The 16,704-nt window shown below is 40.3% G+C and overlaps 1 protein-coding gene across 28 annotated transcripts in view; it reads left to right on the forward strand.

The window, feature by feature from the left end:
• The first annotated feature begins 7,141 nt into the window (after window positions 1–7,141).
• rims1b (regulating synaptic membrane exocytosis 1b) overlaps window positions 7,142–16,704 on the forward strand; it is an 89,631-nt gene continuing 80,068 nt past the window's right edge. For 5 of the 28 annotated variants that reach the window (XM_077571571.1, XM_077571572.1, XM_077571564.1 and 2 more), the window contains exon 1: window positions 7,182–8,097. In XM_077571571.1, the coding sequence (XP_077427697.1) occupies window positions 7,931–8,097 (167 nt within the window). In that variant the 5' untranslated portion in view covers window positions 7,182–7,930. Of the gene's footprint in view, window positions 8,098–16,704 lie in introns of all 28 variants that reach the window. The other 23 variants (XM_077571578.1, XM_077571594.1, XM_077571567.1 and 20 more) reach the window with 16 other exon arrangements.

Raw genomic sequence — 16,704 nt, forward strand, 5'->3', positions numbered from 1 at the left:
TTTTTGTCACCATGAAACACCGTACATCACCAAATCACCGTCGGTCCAAATCACCGTAAGACTTGAAAAATAATACAATCCATGCAAACAATAATCAAATCTATGTACATGTACAAATGCATAAATACTAATAAACAAATTATTAAGCAACCAATACAAAATAAGGAAAATCCTCAACGCTGCGCAACAAACTTTTCCAGCGTCCGTACGCTATTAAAGGTCCCATAGTATGAAAATGCACTTTAGTGGGGTTTTCTATCAATATGCATCCCCGGCCTGTCTACAATCCAACCAGGTATGAAAAAAGTCTGTCTACGACTTCTTTAGCTTTCTCCTCCTTTCTAAAATGTGTGCTTCAAACGGCAAATTAAACTTCCGTGACTTAGTGACGTCAAAAAGACACGGAAATGCACTCGACCCAGCCCCTTCGGGTTAGTGGCACCACCTCTGGTAGAGGTTTGTCACGCCCACTGAAATTCAAGAAGCTGGCTACGCCTTTCTTTTTCTCTTTTTCTCCGTGGAGAGGGGAAACAATTATCAGGAAAAAGTGCTTCGTCACAAGTCTTTGAGAAGACAGTGGATTAATTTTATTTTTGAAGGACGTGTACCGACATCATTTCTCAAAGGACTGTTTTGTTAGTGAAAGCCTGTTCAGAGCTGGATTTGCAACACGTTTAAAATTAATGGATCGGTCCCAACAGTGTGACACGACTGCAAACGGGAAAGATGTAAGTTTAACATTTTGGATTTAGCCCTTCTTCCTACCCTTTTTAATAAGAGATGTGCACCTTCTACCATATTACTGGTGTATTTTTAGTGCCTAAAGTAGGAGCTACCTTTGTCGTATGGAGTTTGTTTGGTTACAAGAGGTCAGCTATGATAAAGCAGACAGGGGTTGGATAATATGAAGCGGTTTTATATTGTTTCGTCAAGATACAATCCACGGTGGTTAATTTGCCGTGACTGGCAACTCGCCACCTTGTTGACATGACTTTGTGATGCTAACTGGCCGCTAAGTGGTCTGGACAAGACGGCTTGCACGTTGCGACTGCGCAGTGGCCTGAATGTGCATATTTGTGTTAATCATGAGACATTCACGGCAAATAACGTTCGCCGGTTACAGCAAAATAACCATTGCCTAAACAATCACAAACTAACGCTACAACATAGTCTTTGTAGTAATGTTATGCTACTTTTTCTGATGATAAAACGTTATGCCACTTTTCCACTAATTAAAATAGTTCTCAAATGTGTAAAAGACATGTCTGCATTTTTCTTTTCTTCTGCTCCCATGGCCAGTCGTTTCCATTCACAACATTAGCATGTGGCTACCATGACCGAAATCACTGCCTCTTCGAGAGAGAGAGAGAGAGAGAGAGAGAGAGAGAGAGAGAGAGAGAGAGAGAGAGAGAGAAGGGTATGGCCTAGGCGAGGCCTGGTGCAACTATTTACATAAAAGTGACACACACCTCAAACAGGCTGTTTTGAACAGAGCGTTTTTTGGCTGATTTGGGACAGCAAAAATATTAGATCCAAAGTCAATTTTGACGAATGCATGTCACAGACATGTCTTTTACAGATTTGAGAACTATTTTAGTATGTTGAAAAGTTGAATAATATGAGACCTTTAAGCTACCTCAAGTACAAAAGGCACTAAAGCGGAAATGACTCTTCAAAATAAAAGCGTTAGTCCAAAACCGTAAGTGACCATCTACAATGCAAATTCCAAAATAAAATATGAATAATGTTCCGGTAAGAAAATATAATTATGGTTATTTACACTAATTTAAGATGAATGAAACAGTAATAAATGCCCAGACCAGAGATTATGTCAATGTCTATAAACTTATTTTTCTTTTTTCTTTTTCTTTTTCCCTTTTAGGTCTAAATAACTTTAGCCAAGTTCTTGTATACTGTATAGTCTACAGTAATCTAAAGTATTATAATACTAACTAACTTACATAATGTAGTTTCATTTTATAGTAGATAATAGTATTATTGTGTGTAATTACAAATACAGCATTTTCTTACATGTCACCGTTTCTAAAACAGCGTTTTTCTAAAAATTCATAGTACAGTATACCCATTTTTCCAGGGACGTGTAGTGGTCCCTGGTTCGATCCAACCACAGGGGTTCGGTGAGCCAGTCTCAGGGGTTTATTGGAGGACGACAAGAACAACACCTGACTCGTATGATTCGTGATGACATGCCTCGCTGGGCCATCATTGGATGCAGGTGATAAAACGCTCAGTAGTTGTAGTAGTTGTGACTGTCGTAATGGTACGTCGTGTAAATATCTCCTAATATTTTAATCCCTTCATACCATGTCAACCAAAAAAAAGTACAAAAGAACGTGGTTGCACAAACATGTACAATGCGGAGTCACTTGTATATGTGTCTTGTCAATGTCTTGAATTAAAAAATTAAAAAATAATTTTATTTTTTTTTCATTAAAGAAGGGTTCGGATGAATGTATATATGAAGCTGGGGGTTCATTACCTCCAACAAGGTTAAGATCCACTGGATTAGGTGTTTCTCAATCCAGTGCGTACCATGCCTCTTAGACTAAGAAATGCCTTATACCGTTCATATTATACAAATGGATGGATGCACATCTAACATACACAAAAAAAAGAAAAAAATATGCTCAGTACTACTGATGGGAAAATGAAGCTTCATAAAACACTTGCCATACATAATTTTTTTACTCCTCTAGATGGTGCTCTTGGTTTAAAGATAAAGACTAGTGCAATGGAAGTTGATTACATTTCCACTCCATCTGTAAAACCAAGAGCAGTGGTTCATGAAGCATAATTTTCTTATTGTTACTCAGTACAAAAAGAAAAGAGCAAAAAGTTAATAATGTACAGATCCAGGAAGTACCGGTATAGTGATGTTTGCTTTACAGTGCACCATAAATTATTGTGGTTTCATTTTCATGAACTCACTTCAACTTCATTCATATTTTGCTTTGAAGAGCTTTGAAGCTGTTATTAGAGACAAAAGGAGCAAGGCTGAAGTCTACGTTGACTACTATGAGGGTGTCATAGATGTGATGATCATTGCATGCATGACATCACTCACTTTTGCTACAAACTGAGTTTGAAAGTAAAAAGGCAATTGTACCTTTCTAACAGCCGACAGTCCGTCCATTAGTTAGTATGACGCATACAAAAAAATTGGTTACATTTTACTGTCCCATTTAGTCGTCTCCTTTACTTCGCTTTACTTCTTAGCATCGGCCTCTCCACATCTTCGGCGGGATGCATTCAGCTTCACGCTAGGGGCCAAAGCTCCTCACAGCCAACATCAACCGATATTCTCCGCTCAACAATAACATGGCTGGTACAAACATGCTGCCTGTGACAGCATAAAACAACAAGTGTCGATACTCTTATCCAATGCATAAATAAATCAAAAAAACATTCTTTACATGTCTTTCTGTATACATTGTGTGAGTCTTTGGAGTCTTCAGAGCTTATTTTGCCAGGCATGCATGCCTGAGCCTCGACATGACCTACATTTCTTTATTTCTGGCTATTTTATTTTTTTAATTAAAGTCTTATTTCTCTGTACTTTTTGGGCTTTGTCTTCTTTGGTCTTTCTGTGGTTTGCATCTTCCAGTGTAACATCTGTATTTTTGTTAATGTTTCTGATGTTCACTCCTGCCCTTTAGAGGTTATTGCTGATATCACTAACAGTTGCCTCCAGCTCTGTTGTAAGCACTAAAACATTTTTTTCCTCCTTAAGGACATTCTAAATGGTCTCAATTGTGTTTGTTTGTGCAAGCAAGTTGATTTATTTTAATTCCATTCAACTTGTATATTATATTCATTCATTACTAACAGACTGATATTTTTCAAATGTTTATTTCTTTTAATTCTGATGATTATTCCACTAAAGTTGACAACTAATGAAAATCTCGAATTCATTACCTCAGAAAATTTGTAAAAAATCCATAATAAAAAAACATATTTCTAGAAATGTAGGACAGCTGAAAAGTATGAACATGAAATACTTATTTGAGGCTTCTTTTGCCTGAATTACTGCAGCAATGCGGCGTGGTATGGAGTCGTTCAGTGTGTGGCACGTCTCAAGCGTTTTCAGAGCCCAGGTTGCTCTCATCATTGTCTTACGCTCTTCTGCATTGTTGGGTCTGACTAGGAAAAACCCAAATCCGAAACTGAGCATAGACATTCACCATTTACTCAAGAGCTCTTTTCCAAACTCAAGAAAGTCAATTTCTGCTTCCGCAATGTCAAGTGCCTCGACTGACCTAATTTTAATGGGAATGAAGAGAGCTGCTTCGATTGGCCGGGAGTCTGATGCATTCCATGCCACAACGAAGCAAAATGCCCTATTCTATCTCAACTAGTCAAGCAAAATACAAAAAAACTCCCATGCACAGTACACAGTGACTACATTTTGCGCCATAGTTGTGCTGGTACGAGAATAGGGTCCTAAATCTCATCGTGACAATTTTAAATCTTGTCTTTTTTCTTACGTCTCGCTGGGTGACCCCCTCCTGGCCCCTCAGGTGGATGGAAGGGTAACTGCCCCATTCCACTGCCCCCCCCCCCCCATTACATGCTACCACGTAGCTCTGCCCCTGATTGTTACTGTAGGCTATACAGGCAGATTTAGCTGCAAAAGGGCTGACAAATAGCAGGAATCATGTCAGAGAGAAAAGGCAGAATTTGGTGATGTACATGAGGTCTAAACTTCAGCCAGACATTGACTATAAATTACTTTCAATTAAAAAAAATGCAATAATATTTACAATTATGACAATTGCAATAGGCAGCACGGTGGCTGACTGGTTAGCACGTCCGCCTCCCAGTGCAGAGGACGTGAGATCGAGTCCGGGCTTCGGCCTTCCTGGGTGGAGTTTGCATGTTCTCCCCGTGCTTGCGTGGGTTTTCACCGGGTACTCCGGTTTCCTCCCACATTCCAAAAACATGCATGGCAGGTTAATTGAACACTCCAAATTGTCCCTAGGTGTGAATGTGAGTGTGGTTGTTCGTCTCTGTGTGCCCTGCGATTGGCTGGCAACCAGTTCAGGGTGTACCCCGCCTACTGCCCGAAGCCAGCTGGGATAGGCTCCAGCACCCCCGCGACCCTAGTGAGGAAAAGCGGCCAAGAAAATGGATGGATGGATGGATGGATGGACAATTGCAATAATACTTTGAAGCTATTAAAATGGATACACTCCTATGGCATTTAGAATATGTTAAAGTCTAAAGTTAAATGTACAAGTTTTGGATGTTTTGTTTTGAATTCCAATTTTGGCCACGTATGCAGATCAAGTAATACAATCTGTCTTTGTCCAAATAGTTGTGGCACTAACTGTAGCCTTCCGTAAACTATCATCACATTAGCTAATAAATTATACTTGACTGAATTTGCATCAAATTGATTTAATTTCAGTCAACATAAGAATGCATTTTGACAAAGGCCCCAAGTTTTGTCTGAATGAAATCGGGAAGCAAGCAACATCTTGTCTTTTTTTGCTTTGGCTTATTCCCTCATTTGAAATACACTCTAGTTCAGGGGTGGGCACACTCGGTCCTCGAGGTCCGAAGTCCTGCAGGTTCTGGATGTTTCCCTTCTCCAACACAGCTGATATATGATCAGCTCATCAGCAAGCTCTGCACAAGCTTGGTAACGATCCTGTTGATTTGAATCAGCTGCGTTGCAGCAGGGAAACCTCCAAAACCTGCAGGACGCTGGCCCTTGAGGACCTAGTTTGCCCACCACTGCTCTAGGTCAAGTTTATATGGGAAAAAAAAACATGTTTAATTTTAAAGAACAGAGAAGAAGACATTTACAGAAGTTGGTGGACATCATATGAATTATTGCAAGATATTTTCTCAATTCACATTTTTATTTAATAGGTTTTAAATAATATATATCCAACAGTTTGGGTTCAATTTATTGCCTGTTATTCCTACTGAACTGCAGTGTTTCCAAATTCCTACTAGATGCTACTGTATTCTTTATTCTAAAGTAAACCAAAAGTAATTACAGATTTAAAAAATCGTCAATGAAGGTTTGAGACTCAATTGAAATTGAGACATTTGATTTACTACTTTGGATAAACATCATACAGTAAAGTCTGTAGTTCTCTGATGGCAGAGTTTGCTGTGTTCATTTTTAGTTGAATACTGTAAAGAGATTAAATGTTTTTGTCCCCCCCCCCCCCCAAACAACAACAAAACAAAACAGAAAAGCAATTTGCTATTGGCCTTTAAATTCTAAATTAAATATAAGCACGTAAATTATTAATGCATTCAACCTATTGGCTGATTATTTTTGTGTATATGACTTTAAAATTAATGTGAAAACTGACAGCCCGCCATTAAATTAGTTAAAACACATATTTGGCTTAAAAAAAAAAAAGAAACTCATGGTGATATCTAGAAAACAAGCGATTTTTTTGTTTTGTTTTATGTTTTTAAAGCGATTTTTTTGTTTTGTTTTAAGTTTTTAGCCTCTGGCTTTGAAGTTGCCACGAAAAATATAGAGCACAGGACAAACCAACAGAACAGCGTCTCCTCAAGTCTTGTGAGAAATGAGAACGGATAGATATGTTATAGTGCCATCGTGTGGCAAGTTAACTTGTACTACGAGGTACCGCCTTCTGTGTTGAAAAATAATGTGGGGCACGAACATTTCAGTCATATTCTTTTCTTTTATCTTAATTTAACACTTGTTGGTGTCATCGGCTTCTAAATCAAATTATTCTATTAAATAAAAAAATACCCATATACTAGCATTGAACATAATTAAATCAATTATGCAGTTTTGTAAATAAAATATAGCGTTTAACTCAAAGAATATATGTGATTTATCATCCAGTAATTGTCAGTGCAGATATAACACTACATTTCTATCTTTGTGACGAGATTATAGATATAGGCTACATTCAGAATTTCAATCTGCTGGTTTGCAGCAAAATTCTGCTCCGTTGGAATGACTGCATGTTCCTTTGTCACGACCTATATGATGACAAAATAATGCACCACGGGAAATTGACGTCATCGCGGCACAGTCACCTCCTCGGTGACGTCAACTCACTGGGTGGCATAGCGACATCAGTAGACGAAAGCTCCTCGGTTTATTTGCCCTCCATGCAAAGCCTAAACTCGTCCCGAAAACGATTCGATCTGGGTCGACTGGCACTCTGTGTGAAGACTTGCAGGAATCAGGCTACTTAAAAAATCTGTTGGGGTCTCTAACTTAACTTTGACAGTTGTGTCGCAACTCTTAGATATCCAACTGATTAAAAAAGCCAACAAGAGTGGACATTGAGAATATGCTGTCCTTGGTGCTGAAGGGCTGAAATGTCGTCAGACGGGGTTAGAAAACGCGCTTGTGAGGGCGCGACGGTGCCTGCGTGGGTGTTAAGTAGAAAGTAGCATGTCAAAAGACTGCACCGATGGCGATAGTGGAGATGGGACCCTAGTCTCATATGAGTAAGCGCGCCCCCGCAAAAAAAAAAGAAGAGAGAGAGAGAGAGAGAGAGAGAGAGGACTCCGCCTATACCACAATCATCCCAGGCTCCAGATGAGAAAAGACGGCGGAGGCAAACCAAACGACACCAAGCGTCTCCTCAGCTCGACACTACCATTGGCTTTAACCGCGGAAATGGGATCTTGGTGAACCCGGGGAGTGGAGGAGCTGCTGGTGGGGCTGGGGCAACGACGACCATAGAAAATAAACCCTCGAGGGCCACCAACAAAAAGCACAACCGAAGGTGCCTGCAAAGATGAGCGGCTTGCACTATACGGGGCCGCTGTCGCCATATCCGCGCAGCGTTTCTTGAGGTGTGGCTGAGAAAACGTCCGTTGGATCCTGTCAGCTGAAACGACACGACGAGGAAGAGGAGGTGGCGGCGGCGGCGGCGGTGGTGGAGTGCTGGTGGAAAAGATGTCCGCCTCGGTGGGGCCACAAAGCGGCCCTCGCCCACCCACCGTGCCGCCATCCATGCCGGACCTTCCGGATTTGAGCCATCTCACGGAGGAGGAGCGGAAAATCATCATGTCAGTGATGGCTCGGCAAAAGGAGGAAGAGGAGAAAGAAGAAGCCATGTTAAAGTAAGAGCATCCCTTGCATTGCAAGTTAATGCTATGTAAAGGATGTCCACAGCCTGAGTTTACTAAGATCATGTTTGCGAGTAACACCCTCCGCCCCTTCGTCCCCCACCCTTTGCCAATTTAATCTAGCCTCCAGTGTACAGTCTGTGTTATTGTGATATATATATATATATATATATATATATATATATATATATATATATATATATATATATATATATATATATGTATATATGTATATATGTATATGTGTGTGTGTGTGTGTGTGTGTGTAGGATGTGTGCAGCATGCGCTAAATATGCAGTCCATCTGTGTTGAGGCACCATTGTAGCAACAGCTCCGAACAGTCACGTGTTTGCAGATACTATAGTGGGATAGCTTTGCTGCCTGGATCAATACTTTAAAACAACACTTCAGTGTCCATTTGAGATAACCTCAAATGGGGTCAAACCATTTCCATTTATAGAGTTATATAGAAGAATAGGGTGTGACAGCAGTGGTGTTGCTGATGAATCATAGCATCATCCAACACACTCTTTTTTTTTTTATCAATGGGGACTGCACCCCATGCTTCACTTTACAATTCCTATAATTTCCTGTCAATGTGCGCGTTACATAGACTTTTAGGTGTAAACTGTTGGAGTAATCGGTTTGCCAACCATGGCAACAACAATGCCATTGTAACTCGTGGCAAGTGAGGGCTACAAAAAACAAAATAAAAACGTTTTACAAACCTGCCAGACCTCAGAGAGGCCGTGTGCACGACCATTTGTGCTGCTCTCAGTGCAGAGAAGGAGATGGGGTGTGGTTGGGAATATTAGAAGGCCTAAAATGCCTGGACGCGGCACAGATTAGAGATGAGATGTGTTATGTGAGAGCTTTAGAAATGCTGCCGACATTGATGAAATGGACATTTGTCATCAACCTGTCACCTGAAGAAGGATTGTCAGGTGGCCGATAGTTCAGATTGATACTGGGCTATAAACTATAAACCATAGAAGGAGCATGATGGGAAATTATATGGATCACAGAAGATGCTGTAAGTCACCATGACGTGGACTATCTGTTCAAGTGTTTGATGTTAAACAGATTTTTCATCAAGCTAGTGGTTTTACTTCCCCGCTACTTTGTATTAGATTCGATTAGAACTCGCTAACACTAGCCTCCGTCTGTACAGGCATAACACATGAAGGACCTAATCAAGAGCGATGCCATTGCAGGCGTACAGCATCCCAGCACTCTGGGTTGCTTCAATTTGTAATGGCTGTTTTCATTTCCTGGCTGCAGCCTTAAGGGCAGAAAGCTGCTTTAAACCCCTTGAGAGGAAGTTATGTATTTAATGTTCCATGAAGCAAAGATCAGGTTCAGTCAATAATGGCTTTGTCATCTGGGAAATCATTGATTAGATCAGCCATACAAAAGAATTATGATTTATCCCAAAATAAGTATTTGCTATTTGCTCTGTTGTTGCTATATGCTACTCAAGTCGAGTTTTAGCTAAGAGTGAAAAGACTGCATATTTCCTGTTTGTTATTGAAGAAACTTTATAGAGGTTTACTCTGAGCTGTCTTGCTAATACAGTGCAACCTCTAATGAAGAATCGCCAGTATAAGAACATATTCTAACAAAATGAAAAAAATAAAAAGTCAATAACCAGTCTTAACTTAAAGCTACTGAACACAGAAAATTTAATTTTGAATCGCTATTGCTGCCTGTGGCTGAAAAAAGAAACTGCACTTTCCTTTCTTCATGTACACAATGCGCAAGTTGTCACATCTGGAGATAGAGGGCTGGAAATTCAAACCAGTCCAGTCTGAAAGCTATAGGTCAGAGGCTTGCAGGAGTTCCCATTATGAACAGTTTAAGTGTTAATCTACTAACAGAAAATGTTTCAGTCATAAATGGTCAAATAAGAAGGCTAATGTAAAGATATTTTTTAACACATTGTTATGAAGTGCATCTTTAAAGTTAAGTGACATACAATGTGTCCTGTCACAAATGCACAGCATAGGGAAAAATGCTTGTGCCTGGGTGGTATCTTTTCACATTAACACACAGTTGACCTGGCAGTGTACAGTGGGTTCTTTAAAAAAAATCTCTATATATTGAGGCAGATGTTCTAACCAGCCACCCTCATGCAATCAATTATACTGTATTTTAATTGAAGATGGTATACTCTGAATAGCAGACAACAGATCGATTGTAGCTTTGGACATCCGTACAATGATGTCAAAGTTGACAGGCAGTACTGTCAGTGTATTCAGTTTCAGTATATTCCTTGAAACCTATTGCAACCGTTATATCAAAAATTTCCATGTATCACAGAGTTCTCAGCTCAGAGTTGAACATTGAAACGAGTGATTTCGCAACCTGATTGGCTAGCAACTTGCAGCTCGTTCCCGTACCGGTGTACAATTGAATGTGCACATTCTACGTCCATTAACAAAGCACAAAACCCTCTTTTAAATACAGAAAATAACATACATGGCCAAGTCTACCTTGTCCTCCGTGCCCCTAAAGTGGCCTTCCCAACTGCTTACTACTTGATGTCATCACGAAAGGAAGAAAAAAAAGAATGTTGTTCCGATGTAGTTTGCTTTCCTTGGGAATGTTATTAAAATGTCAGTAATTGTGTAGTCTTGTAGATTTGACCAATGCACGAGCATGAACCATTAGCTAAGCGACGTATGACTATCGGTCCACATTAAACTCAAGTGTTGATGTGGATTTGCTTGGATAACAGCCGCATCATCTTTTGTAGAGCTTAATCCATGAAAACAGGAAATCCGTGGCAGCTTTCGCAACTAACTTTTGACAAACTTGATATCTCAAGGCAACGGCTTTTGATGATACTTTCCTCAATGCTAATCTTTTTTTTTTTTTACCAATTATTTCCCAATATGTTTTTGTCAAGATTAAGAAAAAAAAGAGCTCTGTTATATAAAAAAAGGTAAATCTAGCTTCAAGTAGGCTTAAAGAGAAGTTACCCCCCCCCACCCCCCACCAAAAAAAATATTTGGGGACAATACTATGCAGCCCGGCAGCACGGTGGCTGACTGGTTAGCACGTCCGCCTCCCAGTGCATAGGACGTGAGATCGAGTCCGGGCTTTGGCCTACATGGGTGGAGTTTGCATGTTCTCCCGTGCTTGCGTGGGTTTTCACCGGGTACTCCGGTTTCCTCCCACATTCCAAAGACATGCATGGCAGGTTAATTGAACACTCCAAATTGTCCCTAGGTGTGATTGTGAGTGTGGTTGTTCGTCTCTGTGTGCCCTGCGATTGGCTGGCAACCAGTTCAGGGTGTACCCCGCCTACTGCCCGAAGCCAGCTGGGATAGGCTCCAGCATCCCTGCGACCCTTGTGAGGAAAAGCAGCCAAGAAAATGGATGGATGGATGGACTATGCAGCCCCACTGGTCTAAATACGATATCCTGGTTAATATTGCATTTGTGGTATATGAGTTAAGCAGCAAAATCCAGCTGTTTTTATCCATTTCAGGGGGCGGCCATTTGCTGTCAACTGAAGATGACATCTATGTTGTTCAGGTCTCAGGTAACAACTAATCACAGCTCAGCTTCAGAAAACAGGTGAGCTGTGATTGGTCATTGCCTGAGCCCTGAGCAACTGTAATGTCATCTTCAGTCGATAGCAAGTAGCAAAATGGCCGCCCCCTCAAAAAATGGCTGGATTTTGCTTCATAACTCTTATTCCACAAATGTAATGTAAAACAGAATGTCATGTTTAGACTAGTGAGGTGATGTCACATTTGTATTATATATTATTGTCAAGAAATGTTTAAGGTTGACTTCCACTTTAACTGTGTCGCATCAAACTTAATAGTTGCTCTTAGTAGCTTTATAGCTACAGTAGGTGCATAACAAAGTTCAGCCGGCCAAAAATCTATGAGTCCCTGTTACTATGGCAACCAAGGCTATATTAAAATGTTCTATATTTTTTCAAATTACATTAAGGGTTCATATTTTGGACTATGTCAAAGGTTTTCTTTTTTTTTTCTTTTTTAAATGCAGTCCATCCATTAAAAAAAAAAAAAACTTGTATTTTAATGTATTCTATTTAGGGCCTTTAAATGACCATTTTCCTAATAAATAAGTTCAATATCAAATTCAGCATGGCCACGTACATTAATCAAAGAAATTCTGTCAGTTATATTCCTTAACTATCATACAATCACTTAAGGCAGCATTTCTCAATCGTTTTTTTTTTTTGTTACGCAATGGAGGAAGAAAGTATTTTGCAGAGTTACAAATGGATTTTTAGGGTTTCACAGTTATAAACATCCCTCAGAGAGCAACCATAACTCTGGTGTGGCTTGCAATAGAAATTAGTTCAAAATCTTACTTTTAAGATTTGGTGTTTGTAAGCTCTTCATCAAGTCTTTGACTTGAATGACTCCGATGTTTTTGGGGACTCGTGTGATGCTTTGCGCAATACTGGCAATTTGAGCTTCTTATGAGGGGACTTTCTTTTGTTTTTCTGAAACAAGCTCTCTTATGAACAAGCTGCTCATCAATGATTTATGGTGACAAACATTAAATTGATAACGTAGAACATGATTGTTGCAGCTGCACACACACACATTAGCTGATACAAAAATTACTTCAACTATGATCAAGGTGAAATGTAAGGTAATGCACCAACACATAACCTTATTGAGTGTGTGTGTGTGTGTGTGTGTGTGTGTGTGGGGGGGGGGGGTAAAGAAATTGGTGGATAAAATAAACAACATTTATGTATCATTCTTTTTTGGTGAAACGTATTCAACATATTATCCTCTGCTGTACTATGCAGTATTTGTAGCTCCCTTTCATCCAGTCAGCAAAGTCCAGTCAAATGGCAGCATTGCCTGAGAATTGAACAGCTGGTGGTGATAAGTGTGTACAGGACTTTATCTGTCATGACTTACACTTATGATGTGGCAAGTTCTTTTTTAGATAGTAGATTGCTGTAGTCAGGCCTTGAAAAGTGTGCATGTGGACTTTTCTTAACAATTCTCAGGCATACAAGTTACTTTTGCCCTTGTATCATTCTTATACTCAGTACCTCAGAAACCCTCCCGCCTCCACCATTTGATTAACTGCAACCTTATTGACACTCTAATTTTTTTTCAAAGCCTCGGTGATAATAAAATGGTTGAACAGAAACTGAGAGAGCTTCCGATAGATGACACACGCAAACACACACTCACACACTACAAATCAGCTCAGTACAGTGTTTGGCTCTCTGGGGCTGTTGGCTGCAAATCTCATGTAGAGGGCAGCAAAGCTCCTGTCTGCAACAGTGGCTGATGGTGTCCCCCACAACAGGTCATTTATTGCATGGTACCAAAGTCAGAAACAATTACTTTGAGTCCCTTCGGGAACATCATGTGAACATACTGTAAATCTTTATTTAACCTGTCACAGTTTCCAGCCCTCTGTCACAGTTGACTTGAAGATCACATTGCTACCTAGCTAAACCTCCCATGGGTATGTAATGGGCTGTGAATGTGCCCTCTCTCATGAGGTTTAAAAAAAGAATAAGAAAAAAAGAAGCAAACAACAAAAAGGAAACTAATGGAAGTAATTCCATGAATTCAACACTCAGCATTTTTAGGCACTATTTACAATCCTCAACTGGGGATCAAAACTGCACATCTTTTGGCAGCGCGATGCTCTATTGTTTGAGCTAAACATCCCACACCTTCATATTGGCGACGCACACCATGTAGAAGGCATGGGAAAAAAAAAAAATGCCAATATGAGATCAAAATGGTCCCACAAAGTGGAATCTTTTCTTCTTCTTTGGCGATCCCTATCATACTGACTTGAAGGGAAAAAGATGTGCGATTCATTCAGCAGAGACGCAACCCACTGGCAGATGCGCTTCCTTATAAAGTCCAACGCCTCATTGACAGGTGTAGTGATGATGAGCGATACATTGGCTGCATCAGTCACGTGACTTTTTCCCCAAGCGATATGCGCAGTTGTGCACCGAAAGTGTGGAGCTATATAAACTCTGTATAAGTGTTAAAATCAATTCTATTGGAGTCAATTCAGCACTGTTTTTTTTCCCTTGTGGGGCTTGCCCACATGGGGCCACCATGGAACCAACAAAATTAACTGGGACCCAGATGGGGCCCATTCACCATCCCATTCCATGCCCATGTTGCACTCTAAAAACAGATTGGCCAATTACATTTGGCCAATTTAGCTGGTAGTTACGTGTCTGACAGATCCTTTGGTTAAACTAACCAGTCTAGAATGGAAGGTGTTTTCAGCCAATATATTGTATATTGGTGATTGGGCTAACCAATACAAATTGGTCATTCTGACCAAAATATTGGTTAATCTGTGTTAGAGGCTAACATTTTTTCGGGAATCCCGTGACCCGCAGAAATTCTGAAAAAAAGTACCACTGATTGTCACACCCATCTATGTGGGGCGAAATTTGTTCTCCCCATTTGACCCATCCCCTGAGCGAGGCAGTGAGCCGCGTCAGGGGCCGGGGATGATTTGTTGATCTAACCCCCCAATTCCAATCCATAATGCTGAGTGTCAAGCAGGGAGGCAAACATCCCCCATTTTTATAGTCTTTGGTATGACGCGACCAGGGATCTCAACCTCCTAGTCTTAGGGTAGACACTCTACCACTAGGTTAACGAGCTGGTCATGCCAAATGACCTGTCTAGACACACATTTCCGTTTTCAAACACTATATTATATGTTGTAATCACTTATACTAATTAATAAATACATTTATAATACAATGAATTTAATTTTACCTAGGGCCCATATTAGGCCCACCTTGGTCCCCTAATGGGCTTGACCATTTGCGATCCGCTATGGATCCCACAGAAAAATTGACTGGGACCCAGATGGGGCCCATTCACCAGCCCATATCCAAACCCATATGGGCTCCATATGGGTGTGTTGGGCAACAAACGGCAAAGGTGGCAAATGCTGAGTGGCAGACTTCCTTTAATTGGCTAGAAGGGGGAGGCGTTTCCCATAGCTTCTTGGAATGCTGTGCAGCGCTTTCTTCGAGGTTTGAATATTGATCTTGATTTATAAAATGGCAATGGCCCGTTAATGGTCCAAATAATACATATTAATTTGAAATACAGATTTATTTGCATACATCTTATTTAATTGTAAAGAAATATAGGCCAGGGATTAAGTTCCATCACCCATGCTGTTATTGTGCAAAATATACATTTTTAATATTTTTGAGAGCCCACTTATTGCCCATTCTTAGTTGCCCATCTACTCCCCACCTGCTGCCCAAGTGGGACCCAACAACAAAGCCCACTTTAAGCCCATGAACAGCCAAAGTCCAACTAGCCCAAGTGGTGCCCATATGGACGCCAACTGTATGTGTTCGCTGAGTAGTTTACCAGGCACGCTGAAAACCCTAGTAAGTCAGTGGACCAGGCAATTTTTTTAAGTGGGAAAAGCATTGTTCTTGCTATACTCATCTCGGTGTCACAACCAAGTTAAAGAAAACTATTTCCCAAGCAAACCAGTGTTTCAAGGTTTCTAGGAGAAAAAATGTTAATGCTGAATTATGGATCAGTTTGTAAAAATAGCACGCACTTGAAAGTGTCTTCTGAAATATTTAAATATTCAGTTCACTGGATGCTGTTGTTGCTCTCAATCTTTTTTTTCTTAACCTTTTTCATTTTTTGCACCCTATGCCAATAAATGCAGCCTGTAATCGGAATACAGCAAAATTAAATCAAACAATATCTACAGTACATGCTAACTAGTACTACTTTCACCTCATTTTCTATACAATCTATAGGACAGTACTGTGAAAAAAAGCACCTTAAACATTGTCACTTTAACGCTGCTATAGCCCATCCATCCATTTTCTCTAGTTCTAGCACTCGTTCAGTTACACGGAGGTGGAGCCCATTCCAAATGAAATCTGACAAAGGAAAGACTCCTCACTGTAGTGTTCACATACAGAGAAAGACAAATCCACAGGCTTACATTAATTTCATCACTGACTGAGTGGCAATTGATAACACTGCCCACACGGAAGTCAGGCAAGTGAACCACTACAGTGGCATTTATGTAGAATGTCGTACGGGTCCAACAGCTGTGGCCCAATGCACCGCTGTGTCGGACAACCAAGGCTACAATCGCTGACCCAACTAGGCCAGTATGAATTTCATAAATAAATCCAAACATGAAATCAACACAGTCTTGTAAGAAAACAAAAACAAACAAACATGTGCATCCATTTTGAGCAGTCACCCACCCCATCCTGGCTGCGTTTGTGTACTCTCGGGGACAGCTCGATGCTACTTGCACACCAGCTAGCTAGCGACGAGCTTCTGCTGGCTAAACATGGTGTGGAGCTGCTCCTCTATCACTAATTATCATGCCCATGACAGTGAATTCTGACCAAAAAAAAAAACATTTTACACTTAACGTGAATTTTGGGCCTAATTGCCCAGCTCTAAATTTTTGTTTCATACCATAATATTGACAGTTTTAGCCACTGAAATCAATAACTGAAGGGAACTGTTGAGACTGCAGTAGCAACCTTTTTCAAATAAAATTATCCAGGCTGAATCTATGTGAGAAATCACATCATAATTT

The sequence above is a fragment of the Vanacampus margaritifer genome, chromosome 7 (genome assembly GCF_051991255.1).
Source record: "Vanacampus margaritifer isolate UIUO_Vmar chromosome 7, RoL_Vmar_1.0, whole genome shotgun sequence".
In the NCBI taxonomy this organism is placed as follows: domain Eukaryota; kingdom Metazoa; phylum Chordata; class Actinopteri; order Syngnathiformes; family Syngnathidae; genus Vanacampus; species Vanacampus margaritifer.